The sequence below is a fragment of the Pongo abelii genome, chromosome 10 (assembly GCF_028885655.2).
Source record: "Pongo abelii isolate AG06213 chromosome 10, NHGRI_mPonAbe1-v2.0_pri, whole genome shotgun sequence".
Taxonomy (NCBI): domain Eukaryota; kingdom Metazoa; phylum Chordata; class Mammalia; order Primates; family Hominidae; genus Pongo; species Pongo abelii.
Window position 1 is genome coordinate 110185305 of NC_071995.2, and position 27495 is coordinate 110212799.

The 27495-nt window shown below is 55.6% G+C and overlaps 1 protein-coding gene across 3 annotated transcripts in view; it reads left to right on the top strand.

Moving 5' to 3' along the window:
• Positions 1-1469: 1469 nt before the first annotated feature.
• Positions 1470-27495, top strand: part of SH2B3 (SH2B adaptor protein 3) — a 45971-nt gene continuing 19945 nt past the window's right edge. Inside the window, exons 1-2 of one of the 3 annotated variants that reach the window (XM_054528277.2) lie at positions 1470-1657; positions 13791-14549. In XM_054528277.2, coding sequence (XP_054384252.1) covers positions 13818-14549 — 732 coding nt within the window. In that variant the 5' untranslated portion in view covers positions 1470-1657; positions 13791-13817. Of the gene's footprint in view, positions 1658-2437; positions 2810-13790; positions 14550-27495 lie in introns of those variants that run through there. The other 2 variants (XM_009248254.4, XM_002823757.6) reach the window with 2 other exon arrangements.

Sequence of the window (27495 nt, forward strand, 5' to 3'; positions counted from 1 at the left end):
AGTCCCAATTTAAGTCAGCAGAGCTGCTGTCTGGGCAGTGAGAGGGAAAGTGCTTGTGGCTGGCAGATTTCAGCAGCCATTTGGCATTGGCTGGGTACCGGGCTGCTCTGTGGGTGCTGCCTGGCAGCTGCATGGCTACAGACAAGTAACTGTTCTCTCTTGGCCTCAGTGTCCCCAGGTATAAGAAAGTGATCAAATAATATGGGATGATCCATTCAGACTTTTTTTTTTTTTTTGGAGACAGAGCCTACCTCTGTCTCCCAGGCTTGAGTGCAGTGATGCATTCTTGGCTCACTGCAGCCTTCACCTCCGGGGTTCAAGCAATTCTCCTGCCTCTGCCTCCCCAGTAGCTGGGACTACAGGTGCGTGCAACCATGCCTGGCTAATTTTTGTATTTTTAGTAGAGACAGGGTTTCACCCTGTTGACCAGGCTGGTCTCAAACTCCTGACCTCAGGTGATCCGCTGGCCTCAGCCTCCCAAAGTGCTGAGATTGCAGGTGTGAGCCACTGCATCCGGCCTCATTTAGACTTCATTGACATTCCCCCACCCCACCCCTCTTCCCACATCCTCAGATGCTGTGTGAACAGCTTGAATCCCACGCTCCACAGGTCCTTCTCCTCACAACCCTCCATGGCACCCTACTGCCCTCAAAATAATTCCCAAAGTCCCCACCAAGCCCTTCAAGACACCATGTGATGGGCCCACCTTTGAAACATCATGTCTTACCAGTATAGGTGTCACCACTGCATTTATGACTTTCTTCCAATGCACCACATGTATTCCCACCTCAGCACCTTTGCACATGCTGTTCCTTTGGCCTGGAATGCTCTTCCCTCAGACGTTATAGCACCCGGATCCTTCTTGTCATGGAGGGTTCTAAGCTCACATGTTAGTTCCTCAGAGGTGTCCTTCCTGAGCCCTGGATCTAAGACATCCCCTTCCGGCTCTCCATCCCGTAACTGTTTTGTCATTGTCATAACTGATTCCACTTACTTATTCGTGCCTTATGTCCCCCCACTAGAATATCAGCTCCACGCAGGCAGGGATATCTGTATTGTTCACTGCTGTGTTCCCAGAGCCTAGAACAGTGCTTGGAAATGTGCGGAAAGCAGATTTTTGTGGCCTTTTTCTTCAAGGTCATTGGACACCAGGAATCCTGTAGCAGACCGCTCCCTTCCCCCATCTACTCGGAGTCTGGAAATCCCCACCTTCTGGGGAACCCCTTCCTGTAGCTCTAAGGTCAGGACTGGGGCCGGTTTGTTTAACACAGAGAGCTTCCTGGAGCCAAGTGCCTCGAGCTAACTGCTTTAATGCATTAACTCACTTAATTCTCACTGCCAGGAGAGTGGGTACACATTATTTCCATTTCACAGGCAAGGAAGTGGAGAGGTACGGAGAAGTCAAGTCATTTGCCCGGGTAGGAAGAGGGGGAGGCAGTGGAATGGAGACACTTGCTGCCTGGGAAGGCTCGAGGTGGCCCCTCCAAGCTGGGGGCGTGGGCGACTTGTTTCCTGTTGGGGGAGGGGGAGAAGAGTACATTCCTCCTTCCCCGCCTTCCCACATGTTGGGGGAGAGGCTGGCTGAGAGCATGCCCCACTCTGGACTAGGGGGAACCCCACTGTCCGTCTCAGCTCCCCATGAGGCCGTGGAGAAAATGTAAGTAGCCCGGGGGCGGGCAGGGGGTGGGCGCAGAGGCCACGGGAGCCAGCGGTCGGAGAGGGCTTCCTGGAGAAAGATGCACCCCTCCTAGAATTGGGGGACAGGACGGGCGGCCGGAGCGAGGCTGGGCTATACGGGCACCGGCTGTAGCAAAGGCAAAGCTGAGGGCTGGGGCCAGAACCCAAATCGGGGGCCTGGAGCCGTGGCGGGTCGGGTCAGCATGATCGCAGATAGTCAGGGCCGGGCAGGGCTGGGCTCCCTCCCTGGGGCGATGATGAAAGCCGTGGTCGCTATTGCACGGCCCAGCCCTGCGGGCACTGATAAGGCCCTGCAGGAGGGAGTCAGCAGGGGCGCGCCCCCTGGAGGCCAGGCCCCTCGACCCGGCCCGCCCTAGGCCCCGCCCCTTCATCTGGCCCCGCCTCCAGGCGCTGAGGCACCTGGTGACCTGCCGGCGTTGAGTGGGTGGAGCTAAGGTCGCCCCGCCCCTCCGATCCTCACTTCCATCTTCAGGCTGTGGGACGCGAAATCGGGTGGGCACGTGGTGGGCGTGGCTTCGCAAGGCCTCGCCTTTTTCCGAACCCGCGCCAGGAGAGCCCTCGGACCCGGGCAGCCGGGGACTAGCGGGATTGGTAGGCGGGGCCAGTCCGGGCTCCGCCCTCATGTCCGGCCCCTCCAGCCGAATCTCCGACTCGCGCGCGGCCTGGGGCGTGGCTCCTGGTGGCCCCGCCCCTGCCCCGCCCCTGTCGCGGCCGCCCTCCCCCGCCCGGCTCCGCTCGCCCGGCCGGTTCCTCTTTACATAACGGCGCGGTGCGGCATGGGCCCGGGCCACCGCCTCCGCTCGGCTGCCCGCCCGGACTGTCGCGGCCCGCGGTGGCGACGGCGGCCGCCGCAAAGTTTCCCCGGCGGCGGCGGCCCGGGGGCGCATCCTCCCGCAACTGTCAAGCGCTGGCGGCGGAAATGATGAGGCGCTGGCCATTTTCCGAGCCCGGGTTTCCTGCCTGAGCCCCGCTCGAGCGAGCCGCGAGCGAGGAGCCGGCGGGCGGGAGAGGACGCGCCCAGGGCGGGGGCCCGCCCGCCCCCTCGGGATTTCGGGGGCCCGGGGGCGCGCGACGCCATGGGCCGGCCGGGCCCAGAGCTCCTGTCTCTCAGGTGAGCCCGCGTTTGCCCGCGCTGCCCTCCTCCGGGGCCGGGAGGGCTTTCGTGGGGAAAGGGGAGGCCCCGTGTCCAGTTCTGCCCGGGTTCTGCGCGTCACCCCCAGCCCAAAATACTGCCCTGTAGCTAACTCAGATGGAGGCGTTCCGGGGTGACGGCTCCCGGCGCCTACGACCCCCCACTCAGCCACTACCCCCACCCACACACGTGTTAGGGAGAGCGTTGGGGTAACTGAGGCTATGGGATGGGGGAGAGGGCATTGCTGACGCCCCCAGCCCACCCTACAGCAGCCTCGCCGGTTGGGGGCGGCCCTCCCCTCAACTTGTGCCTGGGGACGAGCGGTCAGGGGTCACCCATTGCTACCCTGAAAGTGAAAGTAGTCAAACTGAGGCTGTGAGCACAGATGAGCCCTTGGGTGTGGGGGCAGCGGGGGAGGATGCGCCGGCCCCTCCTCACTCCCCATTCCGGGCCATGTGGCTAAGAGGGTAGCGCCCTGATTCAGGAAGCCCCTCTCCCCAGTTCCTGCACTGCCTAGGTGGACCGGGCCAGGCCCCCGCATGCTGCTGAATTGGGCGGTTCACCGGGGCTAGGCGTCCCAGAGACAGGTTTCTGGTATTGATCCTCTCACACCTCTGGCCTGGGGTTCCCTGGGAATCCCCTGACCAAAAAACGTCTGGAGTGGGTGTTGGTCTTCTAGATCCGCACGGTAGGGAGGGTATTTCAGAGGTCTCTGATGCCTGGTGCAGAAATCCCCTCCCCTCCCTTCCCTCCCTCCGGCCAGGGGAGCTTTGTTTTGAGGGAGGGGGACTGCATTTGAGGAACTGGAGAGGAGGGTCTGCCTGCCTGTCCCGCTTCTTTTTTTCTTTAGTTTCCTCATTCTCCTGTTTCTCTTCCCCATTCCCAGCCACAATGATGTAGGTGAGGAGGTCACTGCCTGCAGCTGGGGGCCTCCAGGGAGGGGCACGGCCAGGCTGGGCTGAGTGGGAGGAAGTGAAATCTGGTGGGGGGTTCAGAGCAGAGGCCCCGGCAAGGCAATGTCGGCAGGGCCAACTTTGGTGGCAGGAGGGACCGAGATCTGACCCGCAGCCCCTCGCCAGGGAGATGACAGTTCCCTAACACCCGCCAGCAGCCAGGCCTCAGGGCCCCTGCCAGGGCAGTGGGCCTGTGGGTCTCCAGGGAGGCAGGCGCAGGTTGTGTCTGGGTTTCCCATCACTGACCTGGCTGCCTGAGTGGAAACAGCTCTGGAGGCTCCTCCGGACCTGCCCTCGTGGAGGGAGAGCCGTCAGAGGCCACCTGGGCAGGCTGGGCTCGGAGGATGAGAGCCAGGGCCTACTGGGGGAAGTTGGAAGGGTTTTTAGTGCACTTTTCCTGAGCCTTTTCCCATTACCCCCCTCTGGGAGAGAAAATCCTTCTGAGCCAAAGGGTGAGCATTCTTAGAACTTCTGTGAGTGCCTGTGGGCCACAGAGCGGCCAGCTGGGAAGGGGCTGGCTCGGAGCATCAGCAGCTGGGGGCTCAGGGTCTGCAGGGGCTTAGCAGGAAGTGGAGGAGGATAGTGAGGAGGGTCCTGGAAACTGTGCTTTGCTGCTTCTACTGCCTTCGTTCAGCTGAAGGCGTGGGCAAGTGACTGCCCTCAGTTTCCCTCTGTGTAAAATGGGGGAATAACAGGTTTGCAGTGGAGATTTAATGAGCCAGTGTGTAATGAGCACCTGCTGCCTGGCAAAGAGAGGTTCAGTTGCAGGTGGTGGTGGTGGTAGTGGTGATTTTATCATTGCCTTCATTAGTGTTACTGTTATTGGCTATGAGGTGTTCCTTCAGTAGTCTCCCTTGAGCATCTCTTGCATACATAGCACTGGAATCTGCTGGGTCTTTGGGAGCAGAATTTTGACGGTCTGGGCACTTCCTTAGCTATGAGGCCTTGCTTAACTGCCCCACCTCAGTTTCCTCATCTGTGAAATGGGTGTGCTAATAGTACCTACTTCTTAGAGTCATGGGAACCATGAATGAGTGAATTCACAGTGTCCAGAGTGGCTTGGTCAGGAGGAAGAGAAGAAGTAGCCTTGGGGCTGGAATGATCTTTTTTGTTGTGGGTGTTAGCTCTGCTGGCTTTCTTTCCTCATCTCCCCCCCCCAACCCCCATGCCTCTCAAACCTGGGCCTGATCCTCCTCCGATAAATAGAACTTTTGAGTACAAATCAGATCCCACAGGACTGCTGGGCCCTTGGATTTCTGGGTCCTGCTGTGCCACCCCCAGACATTCTCCATATCCCAGGTGGAGCAGAGCCGGAGGCACTTGGAGGGACCTCCTCGCTGCCAGTCTCAGTGCCACCTGTCTCTGGTGAGGGGAAACTAGGTGCCCTCCCCAGCCAAGGTGGGGAGGGTCAATGAAGGGGGTCTCAGGGACATAGTAGGGAGCTGTCCCACAGTCTGGGCCAATACAGCTCCTTTTGCTGAAAACACCTTTGGGACCCAGTTTACATGACGCCACACCCTTCTGAGGGCTGGTGTTCATTGCTGGGAATCCTTGGGTTGGTCACTTAACCTCTCTGAGGCAATTGAGACAACATCTGTGAAAGGCTTTAACAGCTGTGCACTTGCTGTGACATGGCACATAAAGCACTGAGCGCTGAGCCTGGTACTCAATTAACAATAGTAGATATTATTGCTATTAATAAAACGAGAGGCTTTTCCTGCTAAATTCCCACTTCTCCCTGGTAGCAGTATGGACTTTGGAGCCGAATCTGGGCTCCGCCAGCTTCCAGGTGTGAGGTCCTAGGCAGGTTACCTGGCTTCTCTGATCTGGACCTCGCCTGCCCGATGGAAGCCAAGAGTTCCAGCCTCCCCAGGGTGGGTGTGTGAAGTACAGTGTCAAGACTGGAACTGTGTTGGCTGTACTTGCTCTGGCTGTGTGATCTTGGGCTGGTCCCTTAGCCTCTCTGAGCCACAGGTCTTTTTGTCTATGAAATAGGGGGGTTGCCAACTCCCTGTTAGGGTGGTTTTGAGAAGAGGAGGCATGCACAGTGCCTGGCATGCAATTGGCACTCAATAAGTGCAAGCCATTGCTGTTCATGCCCAATAGGGGCTGGCACTTAATTGCCAGGTTTCCTGGGAAAACAGTCCCCAAGGGCCCGCGGGCGTTCAGCATCTTTGACGAGGCGGGGCAGGAAGCTGCTGCCGTCTGGCAGACCGGAGACACCTGCCTCCGCGAGTCCAGAGGTGCGGTGCTAGCCGCTCCTTCCCTGCAAGGCCCCATTCCTCACTACCCACCCTTCCCGAGGAAACTGAGGCAGGCAGGCTGCCCAGGGGAAGTGACTCAGCTGGGGTCACTTGCTGAGTCAGGCCTTATTGGACCCAGGAGTCCTGCACCCCAGCTCCCCAGCTTCCCGGGGCTTGAGATCCCTTGGAGACTGAGCAGGTCCTGAGGCCTGGCAGCAGGACCAGGCCACCACTGGACATCTGCTCAATGGGGCCCTGCCGCCGGGGTGACAAGCGTCCCTCTACCAGGGCTCCAGGGTTCTGCTGGCCACCTCTAGCCATCCTTCCTCCCAGCAGGGGCAGAGGACACTTCCCCAGGGGAACAGGTCCTCCTGGTTCCCCCCCACTCCCCGCCCCAGCCGGAAACCCGGCAGCTGAGCAGTTGGATAGAAGATTTTTCCTCCCACGCCACCCCGTCAGGGGTCGGCCAGCAGGGCCGGGCCACAGGCTTCCTTGTGAGCCAGGCCTGGAGCCCCTGGGGGCCCACCCGGATGTGGCCACCCCCCGGCTGGCCAGTGGGGAGCCAGCTGCTGCCCAGGACATGTGTCCCCAGGGAGGCCTGGGAGGGAGGAAGTCTATGCCCTCCTCACAGGGGCTGACTCACAGGCGCCCAATGGGGGGCCCCAGCTGGGAGACTGGGAATGTGATCAATCAGGGAGGTGGACACACAAGGGGACCTCTGACATGGGATCTGCCCTTTCAGAGCTCACACACTGGTGTCATCTCAAGGAGAAGAGGCCCAGAGAGGGCAGTGTATGCTGCGAGAGGCGAGGTAATTGAGGGCTTACGCATGTCCCTCCTGATGTCCCCAAGTAGCACGTGGGGAGGAGGTTCACCCAGAGGCTGCCCTCCTAGGGTCTCCCCTGTCTGCCCTCAACCCAGAGGCAGTGAAAGGAAGAAGCCATGGCCTTGGGATGGGGAGCGTGCAGAATTCTGACGGTGCTGCCTCTCCGCAGGGAGATGGTTCTTGGCTTTCCCTACCTCCTGAAACCTAGCTGGGGTGGTGGCTGGGATGTCAGGCTGGCGGTGTGGGCAGAGGAAGCCAGAGGACATTTCCTGTTCTGGCAGACTGTGCTGGCCTGATAAATGTCCCCAGGGCACAAGGTGACCCCAGCAAGGATGCATCAGTGCCCCGCCGGCCGCCCCGTGGCCTGGGGTAGAACCCACCTCTCTGTCTCCCCAGGGACCCTGCCTTCGCCCCCTGCTTCCCATGGGAATCTCTGTGTCTGGCAACTTGAATGCTGTGAAAGGACAGCAGGCCGCCTGCCAGGCAGTGTATGTCAGAATTCCACAACTCTCTGGGCCTCCTTAGGCCACAGGATCTGGACTCTATGAGCAGTTGGTGCTAGGCATGGGGAAGATAGAAATGTTCCTTGTGGCCTAGATTCAACCGGGAGGCCTCCCTGGAGGAAGTGTCCCCTCTGAAGGTGTGAGACTTCCTGCCTATGTCTGTGAGCTGGGGCAGGGGAGAGTGGAGGCTCTGGACTGGCCCAATTTAACTTCATTTACCACACTTTAAGAAATCTTCCCCAGGCTGGGAGCAGTGGTTCACACTTGTAATCCCAGCACTTTGGAAGGTCAAGCTGGGAGGATCACTTGAGCCCAGGATTTTGAAACCAGCCTGGGCAACATAATGAGACCCTGTCTCTCCAAAAAAAAAAAAAAAAAAAAAAAGCTGGGTATGGTGGCACATGGCTGTGGTCCCAGATACTTGGAAGGATTGCTTAAACCCACAAGGTCGTGGTTGCAGTGAGCTGTGATCAGGCCACTACACTCCAGCCTGAGTGACAGTCAGACCTGTCTCAAAGAAAGGAAAAAAAAAAATCTTCCCCAAGCCTCGGCAGGGGAATTCCTACCATGTATAAAGGCTTTCTCTGCATGTGGGCTTGATTATTAAAAGGAAAATTTCAGCCTCCCGAATTATACTATTATCCAGGGTGATTAGATAGAGGAGAGGCTGAGAAGCCCTGATCTCGGGGGGGCATGGATTAAGGGGACCCCACAGCTCAGCCAGGTTCCCAGCAATTCAAGGTCCTGTGATTTCTCACGGACTTGGTGGCTCCAGGGTGCCTGGGGCTGGCTGTGCTTCTTGGGGAGCACCAGGCACCGCTGCTGCTTCGAGGCCCTCAATAGCCCTCTGGTGGACCCGGTTGTGTTCTGATCTTGGGGTCCTGAGATGCAGACACCCCCAGCCCCAGCTGGTGGGCGTGCAGCTAGTTGCCTCCACGTATTTGCTGCAGGGAGGGACTTGGGGGTGGGGGCCCAGGATGCACCAGGCTGAGATATTCCTTCTGCACATCATCCTGCCCCTCACCTGGCTGCAGGATTTGGGGAAACCCTGGAGACCCCCATGGCTGGGAGCTTCCTGCCCCAGAAGGAAGGCTGAGTAGGTGAGGGGGGTCTCCTGGGTGCTAGGGCCCCTCTGTGGGGAAGGTGGTTTATTTCTCTGGCTGACCAGGCTCCCCTGAAGCTCTGCGCTGGGATAGAAGTGTCCCAAAGACACCCTGCCCCCAACTCATACCCTACAATCGAAGCCTGAGGGCCCCAGGTCCCCCTGGCGTGATCATCATTGCTTCCTGTCCACAGCTTGTCAGCCCCTGATCCCAGGGTTGTCACCATCTGATCAATTGCTTTTTCTCTGCGCCTGGCACATAGTAAGCACTCAATAAACGCCACTGCCTGGGCCAGGGCCAGGGAGGGGTCCACCTTCCTGTGGCCTGGCTGCCCTCCGGGCCAAAAACCCTCCCTGGCACAGTCCCGTCCATAGCTTGGACTACAGCTGACTGCTCTGGGCTGGCAACTTCCTGCCCGGAGCAGCCTGAGCAGCCGCCTCTCCCCTGAGAAGGTCTTTTGTTCCAGCTCCCCGTGACGCCCCGAGCCCAGCCCATGAGGCAGGCCCCCCTGTGGCTTCCCATGGCAGGCGAGCCTGACTCCGAGGCTGGAGCTCTTTTCTAACAGTGATAGTAAGAAAATAGCAGCAGCCACTTATGAGCCCCGTGCCAAGCACACTGCAGACATCAGTTCTTTCTTTCTTATAGAGATATGGTCTGCTTCTGTCACTCAGGCTGGAGTGCAGTGGTGTGATCACAGCTCACTGCAGCCTCGACCTCCTGGGCTCAAGCAGTCTTCCCGCCTCAGCCTCCTGAGTAGCTGGGACTACAGGCCCAGCCACCATGCCAGGCTAATTTTTTTGTATTTATAGTAGACATAGGGTTTCATCATGTTGCCCAGCTTGGTCTCGAACTCTGGGGCTCAAGCAATCCTCCCACCTTGGACTCCCAAGGTATTGAGATGATAGGTGTGAGCCACTGAGCCCAGCCTCTCATTTTTGTTTTCTTCCTTTTGCCCTGTGACTGTTTTCCTGATCATTGGTGGGTTTGGGACCTGGACAGAGCTACTGCCGACTCCTGACTCCAGCTGGAGCTGAATGAGACCTTTATATTCTCTCCTCTGGGACTCACTCATTCATCCAATAAGCATTCATTGGGAAGTGAGCCCTTCTTGTGTGCATTTAGGCACCGATCAGACATTTTGGGGGTCCCTTCTGTGTGGGGGTCTCTATAATCACTAGCTATGGGGCCACTCTGTTTCAGTTTCCCCATCTGTATAATGGAAGTAATCGTTGGACCTACCTCCTAGGGCTGTTAGGAACCTTGGGAGAGGCAATATTTTGTAAAAGTAGTTAGAAAAATGCCTGATATGATCTTGGCATGGTGCCATGAGCCTGTAGTTGCAGCTACTCTGGAGGCTGAGGCAGGAGGATCTCTTGAGCCCAGGAGTTCGAGGCAGCAGTGAGCTATGATTGTGCCACTGCACTCCAGCCTGGAAGACAGAGTGAGACCCTGTCTCTAAAAAGAGAAAGAAAAATGTCTGATGTGTAGCAGAGGCTCAGTAAATGCGATTGTTCTTATGGGAGGACTGTGGAAGGGGCCCAATGAGGGGGGTTCCCAGCCGTTGCCTGGGCAGTGAGGGACCTGGAGTGGGTGCAGCTGTTCTGAGGAAGGTTCCTGCCAGGGTTTGGCCCTGCAGTTGGGCTTCAAGACTCTGACATACAGGACTGTGTGTCATCCTACCTACTGTGTGTGCGGTAGGATGGCCCAGGGGGCGGGGGAGGTTGGTTCATGCTGGTTGCCATGCATCTGCTGAGAGAGCAAGAGTTTGCAAATCCAACTGATCTCTTGCATTCATACGTTCATTCATTCAAGAGGCATTCATTGAGCTCCTGCTGTATGCTAGGAGCTGGAGATGAAGCAGGGAATGACTCATGGAACTCAGTCTGGTGGAGAGATAGTCACTAATAAAAGCATCCTGTCAAGTGATAATGTGTGACCAGTGTGCTGAAGGTCAAGTTCAGTTGGGAGCTTAGAAGAGGCTTCTCTTATGTGCAATTGGAAGCAGACAGGGCAGAGGGAATGGCTCATGCCAACACCCACAGGCAGCCGGCGTGACTAGAGGCAGATCGTGTAGGTGGGGCAGGAGCCTGGGTCTGGAATCACAGCTCTCTGGGCATCCTCCAAGCCATGAGAGCAGTGCCTGTCTCACCTGTGTCAAGGCTGGGTGTGGGGAACAGTAGGACTGACCAAGAACAGGTGCCCTCATGCAGGGGTAAGACCCTCCCCCTTCAGGGACAGGAAGAACATGGTGGCCAAGGGCAGATGTGGCCCCTCCCTCTCCCTTCCCATCTGCCTGACAGCTTTTACTGACTACTTACTGTGTGCAAAGTACCTACTGTGTGCGGGTCCCAAGGACCCTGTGATGTACAAAACTGTCGACTATAGCAGGGCACGGTGGCTCATGCCTGTAATCCCAGCACTTTGGGAGGCCAAAGCGGGAGGGCTGCTTGAGCCCAGGAGTTTGAGACCAGCCTAGGCAACATAGTGAGACCCCATCTCTACAAAAAATACAAAAATTAACCAGGTGTCATGGTGTGTGCCTGTAGTCTTAGCACTTTGGGAGGCCAAGATGAGGATAGCTTGAGCCTGGGAGGTCTAGGCTGCAGTGAGCCATGATTATGCCACTGCACTCCAGCCTGGGTGACAGAACAAGACCCTGTCTCAAAAAAAAAAAACATTGTCGACTCTGCATGGCCCCCTTCCAGCGAGGGCAGAGGCACCTACTTGTGCTTTTTGGGGTCTCTTGTGGAGATCGGCCATGGGGGTTCCACCATGGCCTCATGTGGCAGGGGCACCCTTTGTTGCCACTGCCCTGCAGACATGCCCAGCGGGACATGGCCACATGCAGAGACGGTGCCTGTGGAGGGGTGTGTGGCAGAGAGAACCCCATTTGCAGGTTCACATCTCCACCTTGCGTTCCCTTTCACGGGTTCCCTACAGACACCTTGCAAGGTGGATGCCATGCTGCCACCTGATCGGCAGATGAGGAAATCCAAGTTCAGAGAGGTTGAGTCAGGCATCAGGAGCCACACAGCCAATACGTGGCCCCCTTTGTAATGTGAGCCCTGGGAGAGCAGTGTTCGTCTGTGCTGTTCACCGTGGTATCTCGGGGCCTAGCCTGGTGTCTGGCACACAGTAGGCCCTCAGTAACACCTGAAGAGAGGATGAAGGAGGGCGTGATTGGAGGCAGCAATTGTACCCAGGCCCCTGTGGCTCTGTAGCTTGTGCTGTGCAGCCACTACCCCTGCCCAGGGAGGGAGTCACTGGAGTGGCACTGCTGTTCATTCAGGGTATGCTGATATCAGGGATCTGGGGCCCAGTTTTGTGCCCGAGTAGGGAGAGCATTTCTTCTCCATCTTGAAGAGCGACACGGATATGTGGTCCCCAGCAGGGGCCCAGGCCCAGCCAGGGTCAGGAGGAAGGAAGGATGGTGCCCACAGAGGTCCCAACTGTTCTGCACTGTGGACAGCAGAGGGGTGGGGGGTCTCAGTGCCATTCTGGTGATGTTGTGCCTAAGGAAAGGCCCTCTGGCCATGGGAGGAGAAGAGTGCCCCAGTTGAGATGGGCAGGCAAAGGTCTGCCAGTCCTGAGGGTCCCCTGCCAGTGCAGGAAATCCCTCTGGACCCCCTGTGACTTTTGTTAATTTATTCCTTTTTATTTTTTGTTTTATATTTATTTTTGTTTTTGTTTTTGTGTGTGTGATTTTTTTTTTTTTTTTTTTTTTTTGAGACGGGGTCTTGCTCTGTCACCCAGGCTGGAGTGCAGTGGCACCATCTCAGCTCACTGCAACCTCCACCTCCTGGATTCAAGCATTTCTCCTGCCCCAGACTCCCGAGTAGCTGGGACTACAGGCGCCCACCACCACAACCGGCTAATTTTTGTATTTTTAGTAAAGACGGGGTTTCACCACGTTGGCCAGGCTGGTCTCTAACTCCTGACCTCAAGTAATCCACCCGCCTCGGCCTCCCAAAGTGCTGGGATTACAGGCATGAGCCACCGCGCGTGGCTGGTGCTGCGATTTGAACCCACATTCCAGAATGTGTGTTCTTAGCCATCCTTGCTGGAGATAAGCAGTAACAGGCTTCTTGGTTACTTCCCCGCCATCCCCACACCCCAATTCTGATTCCTCCCCAGAGGTACTCACTGTTTCAGGATGAGTTTGCTTTTGCCAGACCTTTTTTGCCCACCATTTACAAAATGTTTGTGTACACATAAACATTAGTAGTTTGGTTTTATGTATGTTCATGTAAATGGGATTGTCTAGGGTGTCTTGTTCTGCCATTTGCTTTTTCGAGTAGTGAATAGCCCTGGGGCTCTCCCAGAGGTGGTGGGGTGGGTCTTCCTCACCCTTTCCCCATGATGCAGAGTCTTCCAGCCTATAGATGGGCCAGATTCTTTCACCAGTCTCCAGCTGGTGGGCATTTAGGTTGTTTCTAGTTTTTCCCCATTATAAACGTTGCAGCAGGAAATATGTAGCAGGGAGCAAGTATTTCTCTTGAATACTTAAAAGTGGGATTCCTAGAGCCTAATTGCTCTGGCTAGGACTGTCAGGACTGTGTTAAATAGAAGTGACCAGAGTGGGCACCCTTTTCTCATCCCTGGCCTTAAAGGAAAAGTTGTAACTTTTCACCATTAAGTACAATGTTAGCTGTGTGCTTGTCATATAGGGCCTTTATTTTATTTATTTATTTTTTTATTTTTTTTGAGACAGGGTCACTCTGTTGCCTGGGCTGGCGTTCAATGGCTGATCATGGCTTACTGCAGCCTTGACTTCCTCAGGCTCCCAAGTAGTTAGGACTACAGGTGCGCGTGCTGCAACGCCAACTCATTTTTGTGTTTGTTTTTTTTGGAGAGATGGGCTTTCACCATGTTGCCCAGGCTGGTCTCAAACTCCTGGGCTCAAGTGATCCTCCTGCCTCAGCCTCCCAAAGTGCTGGGATTACAGGCCTGAGCCTCCGAGCTCAGCCTTTATATAGGGCCTTCAGTGTGTTGAGGTACAACATACCATCTATGCTTAATTTGTTGAAAGTTTTTATCATAAAGATATGTTGAATTTTGTCAAATACTCTCTCTGCATCTATCGAGATGATCATACGGTTTTTGTACTTCAAAAGCAGGATTCCAGAGTCTAGAATCAATTCTGCCAAACTGGCCATGCCCCTTACAGACTGCCACTTGGTAGGGGAGTGCGTGTTTCCCTGCATCTTCACCAGCACTGGGTGTTATGGTGGCGTTGGATTTTTGCTGTGGTGTGCGGTGTGTAACGGGGCCTATACCTGCTTGCCCACCTGCTTACTCCTTGTCCCCCCGCCTCCACCCACGTGTCTTTCAGCCCGGCCGCACCACCTGGGTCTCCGCCATGAACGGGCCTGCCCTGCAGCCCTCCTCGGCCTCCTCCGCGCCCTCGGCCTCCCCGGCGGCGGCCCCGCGGGGCTGGAGCGAGTTCTGTGAGTTGCACGCGGTGGCGGCTGCCCGGGAGCTGGCCCGCCAGTACTGGCTGTTCGCCCGAGAGCATCCGCAGCACGCGCCGCTGCGTGCCGAGCTGGTGTCGCTGCAGTTCACCGACCTGTTCCAGCGCTACTTCTGCCGCGAGGTGCGCGACGGCCGCGCGCCGGGCCGCGACTACCGGGACACAGGCCGTGGGCCCCCCGCCAAGGCCGAGGCGTCCCCGGAGCCAGGCCCGGGCCCCGCCGCCCCTGGCCTGCCCAAGGCCCGCAGCTCTGAGGAGCTGGCCCCGCCGCGGCCGCCCGGGCCCTGCTCCTTCCAGCACTTTCGCCGCAGCCTCCGCCACATCTTCCGCCGCCGCTCGGCCGGGGAGCTGCCAGCGGCCCACACCGCTGCTGCCCCCGGGACCCCCGGAGAGGCTGCTGAGACCCCCGCCCGGCCTGGCCTGGCCAAGAAGCTCCTGCCCTGGAGCCTGGCCCGGGAGCCGCCACCCGAGGCGCTGAAGGAGGCGGTGCTGCGCTACAGCCTGGCCGACGAGGCCTCCATGGACAGCGGGGCGCGCTGGCAGCGCGGGAGGCTGGCGCTGTGCCGGGCCCCGGGCCCCCATGGCCCCGACCGCGTGCTGGAGCTCTTCGACCCACCCAAGGTAAGTAAGCCCTGCCCGCGGGGTTGCGCACTGCGCTGCGCCCTTCGCCTTCACCCTGGGGAGAGCGCGGGCTGGGGAGGTGCGATGGCTTTCCAGCTGGAGGCCACAGAGTGCCCAGAGGGAACTAGGCCCTCTTAAAAAAGAACTTTTAGGCCGAGTGCAATGGCTCATGCCTGTAATCCCGGCACTTTTGGGAAGCCGCGGCAGGAGGATCGCTTGAGCCCAGGACTTCGAGACCAGCTTGGGCAACTTAGTGAGACCCTACCTCTATAAAAAATTAGCCAGGTGTGGTGGCGCGTGCCTGTGGTCCCAGCTGCTCGGGAGACTGAGAAGGGAGGATGACTTGAGCCCAGGAGGTGGAGGCTGCAGTGAGCCGTGATCATGCCAACACACTCCAAGCCTGGGTGATGGAGTAAGACCCTGTCTCTAAATAAATACAATAAAAAATAACTTTTTATTTTAGAATTTTAGATTTACAGGCCAGGTGCAGTGGGTCACGCCTGTAACCCCAGCACTTTGGGAGGCCAAGGTGGGCAGATCATTTGAGGCCAGGGGTTCAAGACCAGTCTGGCCAACATAGTGAAACCCTGTCTCTACTAATAAAAAATTAGCTGGGCACAGTGGCGCACGCCTGTAATCCCGGCTACTTGGGAGGCTGAGGCAGGAGAATCACTTGAACCTGGGAGGGAAGGTTACAGTGAACCAAGATTGCACCACTGTATTCCAGCCTTGTTGACAGAGTGAGACTCTGTCTCAAAAAAAAAAAAAAAAAAAAAAAAAAAAGAATTTTAGACTTACAGGAAAGTTGCAAAGATAGTAGTGTTCCTTTACACATGGTACCCAGCTTCACCGAAGGTTCACATCTTATGCTGCTGTGTACATTGGTTGTAGCTAAGGAACCAGCACGGGTACATCACTATTAGCTAAACGCCACTGTTCCTTTGGCTTTGCCAGTTTTCCTCTAATGTCCCTTTTCTGTTCCAGCTTGCCCCCCAGGATACCACATGAGGTTTAGTCGTTACGTCTCCTTAGGCGCCTCTTGGCTGTAACAGTTTCCAACCCTCTATTGCTGATAGCCTTCGCAGTTTTGAGGAGTACCAGTCAAGGATTTTGTACAATGTCCAGGGACACCTTTTTGGTTTCACATTTGGGTGTCATGTGGGCTGGTAGCAGGTCACTCTGAGATCCTTGAAAACCGTGACTCAGACTGGCATTGACAGATTGGTGTTTTATTTCCAGAGGGCTCAAAACCATCAGAGAATTTCTCTGCACCTCCTGTGGCTTGGTGATGTTTTGCAAGTTAAAAAGAATTTGTCCTTTGGCGAAACCCCATTGCTACAAAAAATACCAAAATTAGCTGGGCGTGGTGGTGTACGCCTGTGGTCCCAGCTACTCTGGAGGCTATGGTGGGAAGATGGCTTGAGCCCAGAAGACCAAGGCTGCAGTGAGCCAAGATTGCGCCACAGCACTACAGCCTAGGCGACAGAGCGAGACCCTGTCTCAAAAAAAAAAAAAAAAAAAAAAAGTTCTTTTCCTTCACAGCTGGCTTAATTCCTACTGTGCTGTTGAGGCTGAAAGGTCACTGTGTTCTACTCACCTGACAGGCTCCATCTTTGACTCAGGTATGCATGACAGGACCATATGGCTTTCATCTAATTGCTCTCTCTTTGGGATCCTGTTACGTGGTAGGGCCTTACTCTAGAGCATGAGCAAAACCGATGTGATACTGGCCCTGAGGGGCTCACGATGGGGGTGGAGGAAACCTATGGTTACTCTTTCATTCATTCGACAGATGTTTATGGAGCACCTGCTATGTGTTAGGCACATGCTAGGTTCTAGGGGACTAGGTGGTCTAGTGGAGGCTGTTGAGGAAATAAACCCACAAATGAGCATGGAATTAAAAATGGTAAATTGTGTTCTAAAACTGGTAAATTGTGTTCTAAAGGAAAAGCAATGGGGTCTCTGGGAGGATAACTGAGGGGTCCCGGTTTGGTGGTTTGGGAGAGTCATCCAAGAATCCTTTGAAGTAACCTTTTCAAACTTGACTGTGGCATAACATGCAGACCTGGAAGTGTGTGAAGTGTGAGACACATCTGAAGCTCTGTGTTTCTGTGTGTGCAACGCAAGTGACCAGCACCCCAGAGGGCTCCTTCATGCCTCCCCCAGGCCAGTGCCCTGTACCCCCTTACATACCACCTCTTGTCACCACAGGTTCGATTCTTCTGTTCTTGAATGTCATGTGAATGGAATCACACAGTAGGTTGCCTTTGTTTTATTTTATTATTTATTTTGAGAGAGGATCTCACTGTGTCGCCTAGGCTGGAGTGCAGTGGTGTGATCATGGCTCATTGTAGCCTCAACCTCCCAGCCTCAGGTTATCTTCGTGCCTCAGCCTCCCCAGTAGCTGGGATCACCGTCACGTGCCACCACTCCCAGCTAATAAATAGGTTGCCTTTTATTTCTAGCTCCTTTTGCCCAGCATAATGTTTTAGAGATTGATCACATTGATCATACATGTCAATAGTGTCTTCCTTTTTTTTTTTTTGAGACAAGGTCTCGCTCTGTCACCCAGCTGGAGTGCAGTGGCTCGATCTCAGCTTACTGCATCCTCTGCCTCCTGTCCTCCTGGGCTCAAGCAGTCCTCCCACCTCAGCCTCCCGAGTAACTGGGACCACAGGCACGTGCCACCACACCTGGCTAATTTTTGTATTTTTTGTGAAGATGGGATTTCACCATGTTGTCAAGGCTGGTATTGAACTCCTGGGCTCAAATGATCCCCCCACTTCGGCCTCCCAAAGTGCTGGGATTACTGGCATGAGCCACCGCGCCCAGCCGGGTTTGTTTCTTTTGAGTACTGAATAGATTCCATTGCACAGATGTCTCCATGTCCCACAACTGGTTTATCCCATCCTCTGTTGATGAATATTTGGGTTGTTTCTATTTTGATTTATGAATAAGGCTGTTATGAAGTTTGCATCTAGGTCTAAATATAGACACACATCCTTTCATTTCTCTCAGGTGGATTCCTAGAAGTGGCATTGCTCAGTCATAGAGTAGGTACATGTTTACTTTAGAGAAATTGCCAGACTTTTCCCAAAGCAGCTGCACCATTTTGTGTCCCACCGGCAGTGGGTGAGAGTTCCGGGTGGTTCCGCTTCCCCACCAACACTTGAGCACTTGGTGGGTTTTTTTGTGTTTTGTTTTGTTTTGTTTTGTTTTTGTTTTGAGACGGAGTCTTGCTCTGTTGCCCAGGCTGGAGTGCAGTGGCGCCATCTCGGCTCGCTGCAACCTCCATCTCCTGGGTTCAAGCTGATTCTCCTGCCTTAGCTTCCCAAATAGCTGGGATTACAGGCGCGTGCCACCACACCCAGCTGATTTTTGTATTTTTAGTAGAAATGGGGTTTCACCACGTTAGCCAGGCACTTGGTGTTGAGAGTCACCGCCAGTGGCTGCATTCCCGGATCTCAAGGTGGCTTTACTTTGCATTTCCCTGATGACTCACAGAGTTAGTTAAGCACCTTTTCATATGTTGATTGGCCATCGGAATTTGGTCGTTTGTGAAGTGCATGTTTTTATTGTCTGTCTAGCCTTTTTTTTAATTGATTTGTAAAAGTCGTTATATATTTTGGACAATTTCTTTGCGTTTTAAACGTCATTTCCTACCTTTATGGGCTGGCTTTTCATGAAAAACAGTTTTTTTTTGTTTTTTCTTGAGACGGAGTCTCACTCTGTTGCCCAGGCTGGAGTGCAGTGGCGCAATCTCGGCTCACTGCAACCTCTGCCTCCTGGGTTCAAGTGATTCTCCTGCCTCAGCCTCCCGAGTAGCTGGGATTACAGGCGCATGCTACCACGCCTGGCTAATTTTTTGTATTTTTAGTAGAGATGGGTTTTCGCCACGTTGGCCAGGCTGGTCTTGAACTCCTGACCTCGTGATCCACCTGCCTCAGCCTCCCAAAGTACTGGGATTACAGGCGTGAGCTACCACGCCCAGCCTCAGTTTTTGTATTTTTAGTAGAGATGGGGTTTCACCACGTTGGCCAGGCTGCTCTTGAACTCCTGACCTCAGGTGATCTGTCCGCCTCGGCCTCCCAAAGTGCTGGGATTACAGGTGCGAGCCACCACGCCTGGCCAGGAGGTCACTTACTTTCATTCTAAGTAAATCACTGGGCCTTCCAGGCAGAGGGAACAGCATGGGCAGAGACCCTGAGTGGGGAATGTGTTTAGCATGTTTTGAAGAAAGGACAACATGAAGAGGCCGGTATGGTGGGAGCAGAGAGAGGGAGATAGGGAGCGGGGAAGTACATGTGGGTGGAGGACACTGGGAACGGGAGGACTTAGTGTTTTATTCCAAGCACAATCAGAAGCTGTTGGGAAAACGCAAGCACAGATAAAAAACGGTTTTCTCATCATTTGTTAAAAATCTTGAGGCTGTGTCACCATGAAAGACAAATAACGGCCCCAATACATGATCTTATCTGTGCGACACTGTGGGGTTTTTTTTTTTTTTTTTTTTTTTTTTTTTTGAGACAGAGTCTTGCTCTGTCGCCCAGGCTGGAGTGCAGTGCACGGTGTCAGCTCACTGCCAGCTCCGCCTCCCGAGTTCACGCCATTCTCCTGCCTCAGCCTCCCAGGTAGCTGGGACTACAGATGCCCGCCACCACACCTGGCTAATTTTTTGTATTTTTAGTAGAGACGGGGTTTCACTGTGTTAGCCAGGATGGTTTCGATCTCCTGACCTCGTTATCTGCCCGCCTCGGCCTCCCAAAGTGCTGGGATTACAGGCGTGAGCCACTGCGCCCGGCCGGGGTTCTTAACTTTGAAAAACAACCTCTGTGGCTGGGCGCAGTGGCTCATGCCAGTAATCCCAGCACTTAGGGAGACCGAGGCAGATTACCTGAGATCGGGAGTTCGAGACCAGCCTGGCCAACATGGTGAAACCCCATCTCTACTAAAAAATATCTTGGTGGCCAAGCGTGTGGCTCATGCCTATAATCCCAGCACTTTGGGAGGCTGAGGCAGGTGGATCATCTGAGGTCAGGAGCTCGAGACCAGCCTGACCAACATGGTTAAACCCCGTCTCTACTGAAAATACAAAATTAGCCTGGTGTGGTGGCACATGCCTATAATCCCAGCTACTAGGGAGGCTGAGGCAGGAGAATCACTTGAACCCAGGAGGCGGAGGTTGCAGTGAGCTGAGATCATGCTACTGCACTCTAGCCTGGGTGACAAGAGCGAAACTCCGTCTCAAAAAAATAAGTAAATATATAAAAAATAAAAATAATCTTGGAAGACCAGGTATTGGGAGCCAGCTGGCCCTGGGTTTGAATAATGAATAAGCTGCTTTCTCAGCTCTGGGGCAAGTGGCATCACCTTTCTGAGACTCAGTTTCCCTCTCTGTACATTGGGGGGTACTCATAGTTCCTACCCCATAGGGCTGTGTGTCTTGGTGGGGAGAGCGCATGTGCCACATTCCTGGCGCTGGGAGCACTCCATGAGTGCTGTGTTGCTGTTGCCACGGTTGTTGTGACTTTAGGCGGTTATGGTTTTGACTTTAGGCGGAGAGCCCAGGTTTATTTCCAATGCTTGCTGGGCCCTCAGGGGAAGGCATCCCCAAGACTCCTGTTCTCTGGGAGCCCTGATGGTAGGGCCCCATCAGATTCCTTAGGGCTTTTCCCAATCTAGGGAACCAGGGAGGTCCCAGAGGGCTTTGCCGTAGCCCTGGCTGACAGGCTCTGTCACAGGCTTGGTGGTTGCTGCGGGGCCTGGGGTGTTGCCTGCAAAGCAAGCAGCCCTAGAGAGGCTTCTCCTAGCCCCTCGGAGCATCGGGTGGAACAGTCCGGGCGGCTCAGGAGCATCCCCTCAGTGACTCTGTGTCCAGGTGATGGGCCAAGGGTGCTCAGACCACAAGTCTTGCATGTGCCTGCCAGGTAGTCAACTGTGACCCCTGACCTCTGACCCAGGGGTTGGCTCTGGGAACAGTTTTAAACAAAAGGAAAAGAAAGTTCTGACAACCAGTGGGTGGTGGCGAAGGGCTTAAGCTTTGGATCTGCACTTGTGGTCTGTCACTTAAAGGGTGCCCCACAGGAGAGGGAGCAGATGTAATCCCAGTGCCAGCCTGGTGGAGGCCCTGCTGCCCAGAGCTGGAAGAGGCTTTGGAAGGAGAGAGCCAAGAGAAGGCAGCTGCCCAGAAGTCTGAGGCCAGGTGGGCCCAGCCCACAGGTGAGCCTCACCTGCAGTTGGGCCCCAGCTCTGCCCCCGATCTGCTGTGCGACCCCAGGCCTGTGGAGCAGAGTGACGGTGCAGCACCTCCAGGGGCACTGTGAGGGCTGCACTGGGATAGAGCGCTCTGTGACCAGGGGTGTGCAAGGGGAGGCCACAGCCTGCTGGGGGTGGGGGTGCGGGTGGAGGAGATGTCTGTGTTTTCCAAGGTCAGGAGAAGGGGAGAAAAGTCCCAGCTTTCTCTGGTCTCAGTGGCCACTGCAGGTGGGCAGCGTGGGCCCTTGGGAGGTGGGAGGGGGCTGCCTTCCCTGGGGTCGGTCAGCAAAGGCCCCTTGGCAGGAGGTGCCGGTCCTGATAGATCTGGGTGAAGGAGTCCCAGGCTGAGGAATGGCAGGTTCACAAGCCCTGCAGTGAGCGTGAACCAGGCAAGTTTGTGGAATAGCCAGGCAGCCTGGGGTTCGAGGGAGCAGGGAGGGGTAGTGGAGCTGGATTGCTGAGGCCCTTGTGGGCCACAGTGGGGACTTTAGGTTTTACATTAAGAGCAGTGGGAACAATTGGAGGATTTAGGCCTAGAGGGCCTGAGACACTTGCTGGGGCTGCCTGGGGGTGGGAGTGGGTGCAAGGGACCCTCCAGGCCACCTGTGGTCTCCCAGCTCAGGCCGCGATGGGAGAGTATGGCATGATTTCTTCTAGAGACCTCCTTCCCCTGGGCACCGCTGAGCCCCAGGCAGGGCAAGGACAGGGGAGCAGGGTGTTTATGTGGGGGAAAGGTGACATGCCTTTCATCACCCATCATCGGGGTCACGACCGACACTCTTGCAACAAGACAGGTCAGCAAGACAAAAGCATCACAAAGTTATTGAATCAAAGTTTCATATGACATGTAGCCTTCAGGAATGAAGACCGAAAGACCCCAGGAAATGGTCGGTCTGGTGTTTAGGTTTGTTGGAGCAGGGATAGCTGTGTAAAAATGGGATTGGGACGAAAGGGTGTGATCTACTGAGCTAGATGGAGGCGGGGTCCCAGCAAGGCCTGCTTGCTCCCATTTCTCTTGGCCTCTGCATGGTGTTCCTTCCTCCCGGTATAGGGCAGGACCTTTCTGGAACTTACAACCTGCCTCCCTCAGACAAGGTAGGTTGGAGAATTTCTCTGTGGATGGCTCCTACCCAGGAAGGTAGGGGAAGGTTAGAGTTGTATTTCTAGGTTTTATGGCTGGCTTTCAGGGAGAGGGGTTCTAGATTCTATGACCCACCTTGAGGAAGAATTCTGGTTCCGTTTTTCTTTTTTCTGTCTTTTTTTGTTGTTGTTGTTAAGAGAGATGGGGATTTGCTATGTTGCCCAGGCTGGCCTCGAACTCCTGGCCTCAAGTGATCCTGCTGCCTCAGCCTCCCAGTGTTGGGATTACAGGCGTGAGCCACTGTGCCCAGCCGCCTAGTTTCTATGACTCGCTTCAGGGGAGAAGGAGGGTGAGAGAGACAGGAGGGCAGAAGGAGGTGAGAGAGACTTTGCTTCTGAGGGCCCCTTCTGAGCCCTTCTAGTCTTCTTTAGTTCAAGTACTTAGCATGCCACAGCACCTTTCTTTGGGGTGTCGTTTTCTGAGCCCCAACATTCATGGCCCTGAATGTGTGTCTGTGTGCCATGTGTTGCCCTAAATTCTTGGACCTTCCCGTGAGCTGGAGTTCACTGACCCATTTGACCGATGAGGAAACTGAGGCACTGGGAGACGCAAAGAGACTTGCTTAGGGTCATGAAGTGAAGGGGATCTGAACCCTGAGATGGGAACCCCTGATCCCGAGGGGCCCCTAACCCCAAGCCCCTGGCCACCTGCTGAACTGGTTCAAACCAGAGAGTGTATAACCCAGCTCCAGGCTGGGCTGGGCCTGAGGTGTGCGTCTCACCTGGCAGTTAAAAGAAAAGGAAATTGCACTGGTTGCCACATTTACAACCTAAAGCAGAGAGATTTCACAGAATCCAGACTTCTGGTTTCTCTTATGGAATCCGGGGATCGGCCGGGCACGGTGGCTCATACCTGTAATCCCAGGACTTTGGGAGGCCAAGGTGGATGGATCACTTGAGGTCAGGAGTTCAAGACCAGCCTGGCCAACATAGTGAAACCCAGTCTCTACTAAAAATACAAAAATTAGCTGGGCACGGTGACGTGTGCCTGTAATCCCAGCTACTCGGGAGGCTGAGGCAGGAGAATCGCTTGAGCCCAGGAGGCGGAGGTTGCAGTGAGCTGAGATTGCACCGTTGCACTCCAGCCTGGTCGACAGAGCAAGACTCCGTCTCAGGGAAAAAAAAAAAAAAAAATCAGAGGATCTGGCGGTGCCAGGCCGGCATTGGAGGGGGTCCCAGCCTGGCCTGTGCTGCCGCTGGTTCAGCGGGAGAGCCTGACGGGGAGGCGAGAGCAGTGGGGGCCCTGGGGAAGGAGAAAGATTCCAGAAGCAGCTGCTAGGCTGGAGTAGCTGGCCTTGGGCCCCAGACCTTCCCGGGGAGATGGGGCTCCCATTTCAAATGGAGCATGCCCAGCCTGCCAGGCCTCAGTTTCCACATATGCCCAGGCATGGATTGGCTGAGATGGTCTTGAAGTCCTGCCGGCCCTGGTGGTTCTGGAGGTTGAGCCTCAGTTTCCCTCATCTGTACAGTGGAGGACATGATGGAGTTCTAGCTGTTGATAAATGCCCTTTAAACCACCATTTATTGGGCTTTCCTTATACAACAGGCAGTTTACTGACCTGGCTTCATTTTGTCTTCACAGCGCCCTGTGAGGGTAGCTGCGCCATTAGGCGCATTTCACAGATGGGGAGACTAGGTCTGAGAGAGCTTAGGTGGCTTTCCCAAGGTCTCACAGCCCCTGTGGCTGTGAGGGGCTTGGAACCTGGGCAGTTGGCTGCCCCTGTGAGCAGTGAGTCCTTAGAAGGACTTACTGTCAGTATTACTGATGGCGCTGTTAACTAGGGCCCTGCGTGGGTGGGGGCACCTGTTTTGGGCTCTCGGACTAGGAAAAGCTCCTGTGGCCATTTTATCCAATGCCACCATTTTATAGATGCAGACACCGAGGCCTGGAGGGGGCTGGCCAGCGCCCCTCACCCGGCACGGAGGACTCTGCCTGGCACATCCCACCCATGGCCTCTGATGCCCAGCTTGGAGAAGTAGTAGAAGAGGGGCTGGGGGATGCCTCAGGGGGACTTAGCCCTCAGCCCTGAGCCCCCCGCTGCACCACAGGCCTGAGTGCCCAGGAGGCAGTGGTCTGGGTAGGAGTGGCTGCGACTCAGGGGCAAATGTGCTTCAGAGCCATCCCCACTCATCCCCTTTCGAGCCAGGTGTCCCTGGTGAGTGACTTGGCCTTGCTGGGCCTCGGTTTTCTCTTCTGTAAAATGGGAAGTGTCATGGGGGGGCAGGCTACGGTAAGCGCTGATTGGGCAGATGAGGGGCAGCCTCGGGCCCACCCTTCTGACAGGAGACATTTGGGGCACCCAGAAGCCCTGGAACAAGGCCACTCTGACCTTGATTTTGGGAGCACAAAGTCCCCCCAAGAGATAGCACAGGAGCCCAGGTGTCTGATGAGTGACCCATCCACTGGGGGCCTGAGTTCCCGGGTGTGCCTGGGTCTACAGGGGAGGCAGAGGCGCAGGTGGGCAGCTCCCTCTGGGTGGGCTGTGACCCCGCCTGGGCACAGGAGGGCCGTGCCCGTCCGTCCTTGCCGTGATTCTTCCAGGCAGCACCACCCTCACACCTCCTTTACAGAGGAGGAAACTGAGACCCGGGGAGGCCACAAGAGTCGGGCTCTGGGCCCAGAGCTTGGGCGGGGATGCAGGAGCCACTCCCATGCCTCCGGGTGTGGGAAAGAGGAAGCAGAAAGAAAGGGACGTCCGCCGGAGGCCTGGCGGTTTCCTCTCAGGGCAGGAGTGCGAGGAGGAGGAAGAGGAGGAGGAGGAGGGCCGGCAGGAAGCCGCCTCGGGCTCTGACAGGCGCAGGCCTGGCCTGCCACTGCCCTTCTGAGCCTGTGACCCGGGGGAAGGCACTTTGCCCCCCCCGTGCCTCAGTTTACTCAAGTAAAAATAGCTGGATGATGGCTCCGGCCCCAGGATCAACTGAGTGCTGTCTGGGAAGCACCTAGAGCTGTGCCCAACACAGCCAGTGTTCGCTGGGGCCTGCAAGGCTCTGCTGCTGCAGGCATCACTGGCGTTGTCATTTTTATTTATTACTTATTTATTTATTTAGAGACAGAGTCTCACTCTGTCGCCCAGGTTAGAGCAGAGTGGTGTGATTTCGGCTCGCTGCAACCGCCGCCTCCAGGGTTCAAGCAATTCTCCTGCCTCAGCCTCCCGAGTAGCTGGGATTACAGGCACCCACCACCACACTCCGCTAATTTTTTTGTATTACTAGTAGAGATGCGGTTTCACCATGTTGGCCAGGCTGGTCTCGAACTCCTGGCCTCAGGCTGTCCATCTGCCTCGGCCTCCCAAAGTGCTAGGATTACAGGTGTGAGCTACTGCGCCAGGCCCATTTTTATTAATTGGTTTTCATGTGACAGGCACTGTGTCCACCACATCCCATGGAATCCTTATCACAAACCCCGGAGGTGGGGACAGTGATGAAGCCATCTCACAGCCAAGAAAACTAGGCACAGAGAGGTCCAGAAACTTGCCCGAGGCCCCAGATCTGGGAGGTGGCCAAGGCAGGAAATGAGAGTCCCTGGTGGGTCTGCCAAGGCCGGGGGGGCACCAGGGGCATGGGGTTTGTGTTTAGGCCCCAGAACAGGCAGAGAGAAAGCACCCACCCTCCACTGTCAGAACGAGCCCATATCCCGGCAAGCAGGGCAGACTGAGCCCTGGTCTTGGCAGGCAGGCAGAGCTCAGGTCCTGGCAGGCACACAGGCTTAAGAAGCCGGTTTTTTCCTGGGCCCATGTCTCCTGGGGGACCAGGGGCAGAGGCTCCTGAGGAGGAATGGAGGTCCCATCCTCACTCTGTCCTGGGCTGCCATGTGACCTGGGTAGGTCCCAGTCCTCTCTGAGCTATGAAGTGGGTGCCTGCAGTGGCCTTCTGGGAGTGATGGGGAAGGCGGAGGGGGTTGGGTAGGGCTCCTGCGGCCCCAGCCACACACACTGCCGCCCCATCTGTCCCCTTATTGGGGTTCCATGCAAAATCGTTTTTGAAAAAGTGCTTTGCCGCTTAGAAGAAACCCCCGACCGCGCTGAAACCACGGGGGCAGATGGTATCAGGGCTCTTCCTTTCAGCTCAAATTCTGCGAATCCACAGCCTAGAAAGTGCCCTGAATCCAACAAGGCGGGAGTAATTAAGTTATTATGGTCCATCCCCACCCCGTCCTGCTCACCAGGCCTGGCTGCTCTTACTGGCTTCTTGGAAGTTGGTGTGGTATTTTTTTTGTTTTGTTTGTTTGCGGGGCTGGTGTTGAGATGAGACCATTGTGGGGTCAGGGCTGTGGGCTTGGGGGTTCAGGGTCAGGGTCCGGGGCGAAGGGTGGACGCTGGAGAAGGGCAGATGGACAGGGTCAGGTTCAGATCTTGGCTCTTGTACCCTTGCTGTGTGGCTCTGGGCCAAGAACTTGGCCTCTCTGAGCCTCAGTGGCTCATTACGGAAAATGGGATGCCAGCACTTGCCTTAGTGGGTTGTTTCGAGCCAATTGCAGGCTCAGGGAGGAGCTGGGCATGATGTGTTCCTACCCTGAAGGGCGGAAAAAGGGGAAGGAGGCCACCAGATCCCACAGGTGGGTCCCCAGGGTCCCTCCCCAGGATGGGCAGCAGCCTGGCTGCTCCCCACAGCAACCCCTGGCTGGCCCCACTGGCGCTGCTGGAAATCCCCCACCCAGTTCTTTGTGAATGGAAAAGGAAACTGAATGCGCTAGAAGAGGTCTCCGAGTGCTGGCCTGGGGGGGCGGGGGGGCTTCCTCTCCCAGTGCAGGAGGGGCCCCCTCAGCTTCCTTTCTGGGGCCCCATACCCCCTTTTTCCTATCTCCCCTCTGAGTTGACGAGGAGGCTGTGGCCCCCGCCCACTGTTTGGCCTCTGGAACTACTGGGTGACAGCATACATCGGGGCGATTAAGGGCCACCTGGCCTCTGGACCTCCCTCACTGTGGCTGCTGCCTGGGACCCCCCGCCCCATGCCTGACTCGAACCCCAACCTCAGCTCTACACACAGGGGCACCACTGTAGGAGGAGAGAGAAACCTCTCTCTAGGGAACCACCTGGAAGGGGGCCCTGCCCTGTCTTCATCTGGGTACCCGATGTAATCTAGGAAACTGTCTCTAACTTGCCGAGGGCCTCCATGTCTGAATTCCTAATGTTTTTTATTTTGCTTTTTCAATTAATAAAGCTCATGGCAGAAACTATTTAAAGAAAAAAAAAAAACAGTACCAGAAAAACTTCCCACAATCTCACTACCCAGAGAGAACCAGCATTTCCATTTTGGTAGATGTCATTATTGTCCTGTTTTTGAGACTGGGGGACACTGCTCTGTCCCCCAGACTGGAGAGCAGTGGCGCCATCTCGGCTCATTGCATCCTCAACCTCCTGAGCTCAAGGTGATCTTCCCACCTTAGCCTCCCAAGTAGCTGGGACTATTTAATGCTGCTATTAGCATAGACATTAGCAGGACACCATGCCCTGCTAATTTTTAAGTTTTTTTGTAGAGACAAAGTCTCACTATGTTGCCTAGGCTGGTCTTAAACTCCTAGGCTCAAGCAATCCTCCCGCCTATGTCTCCC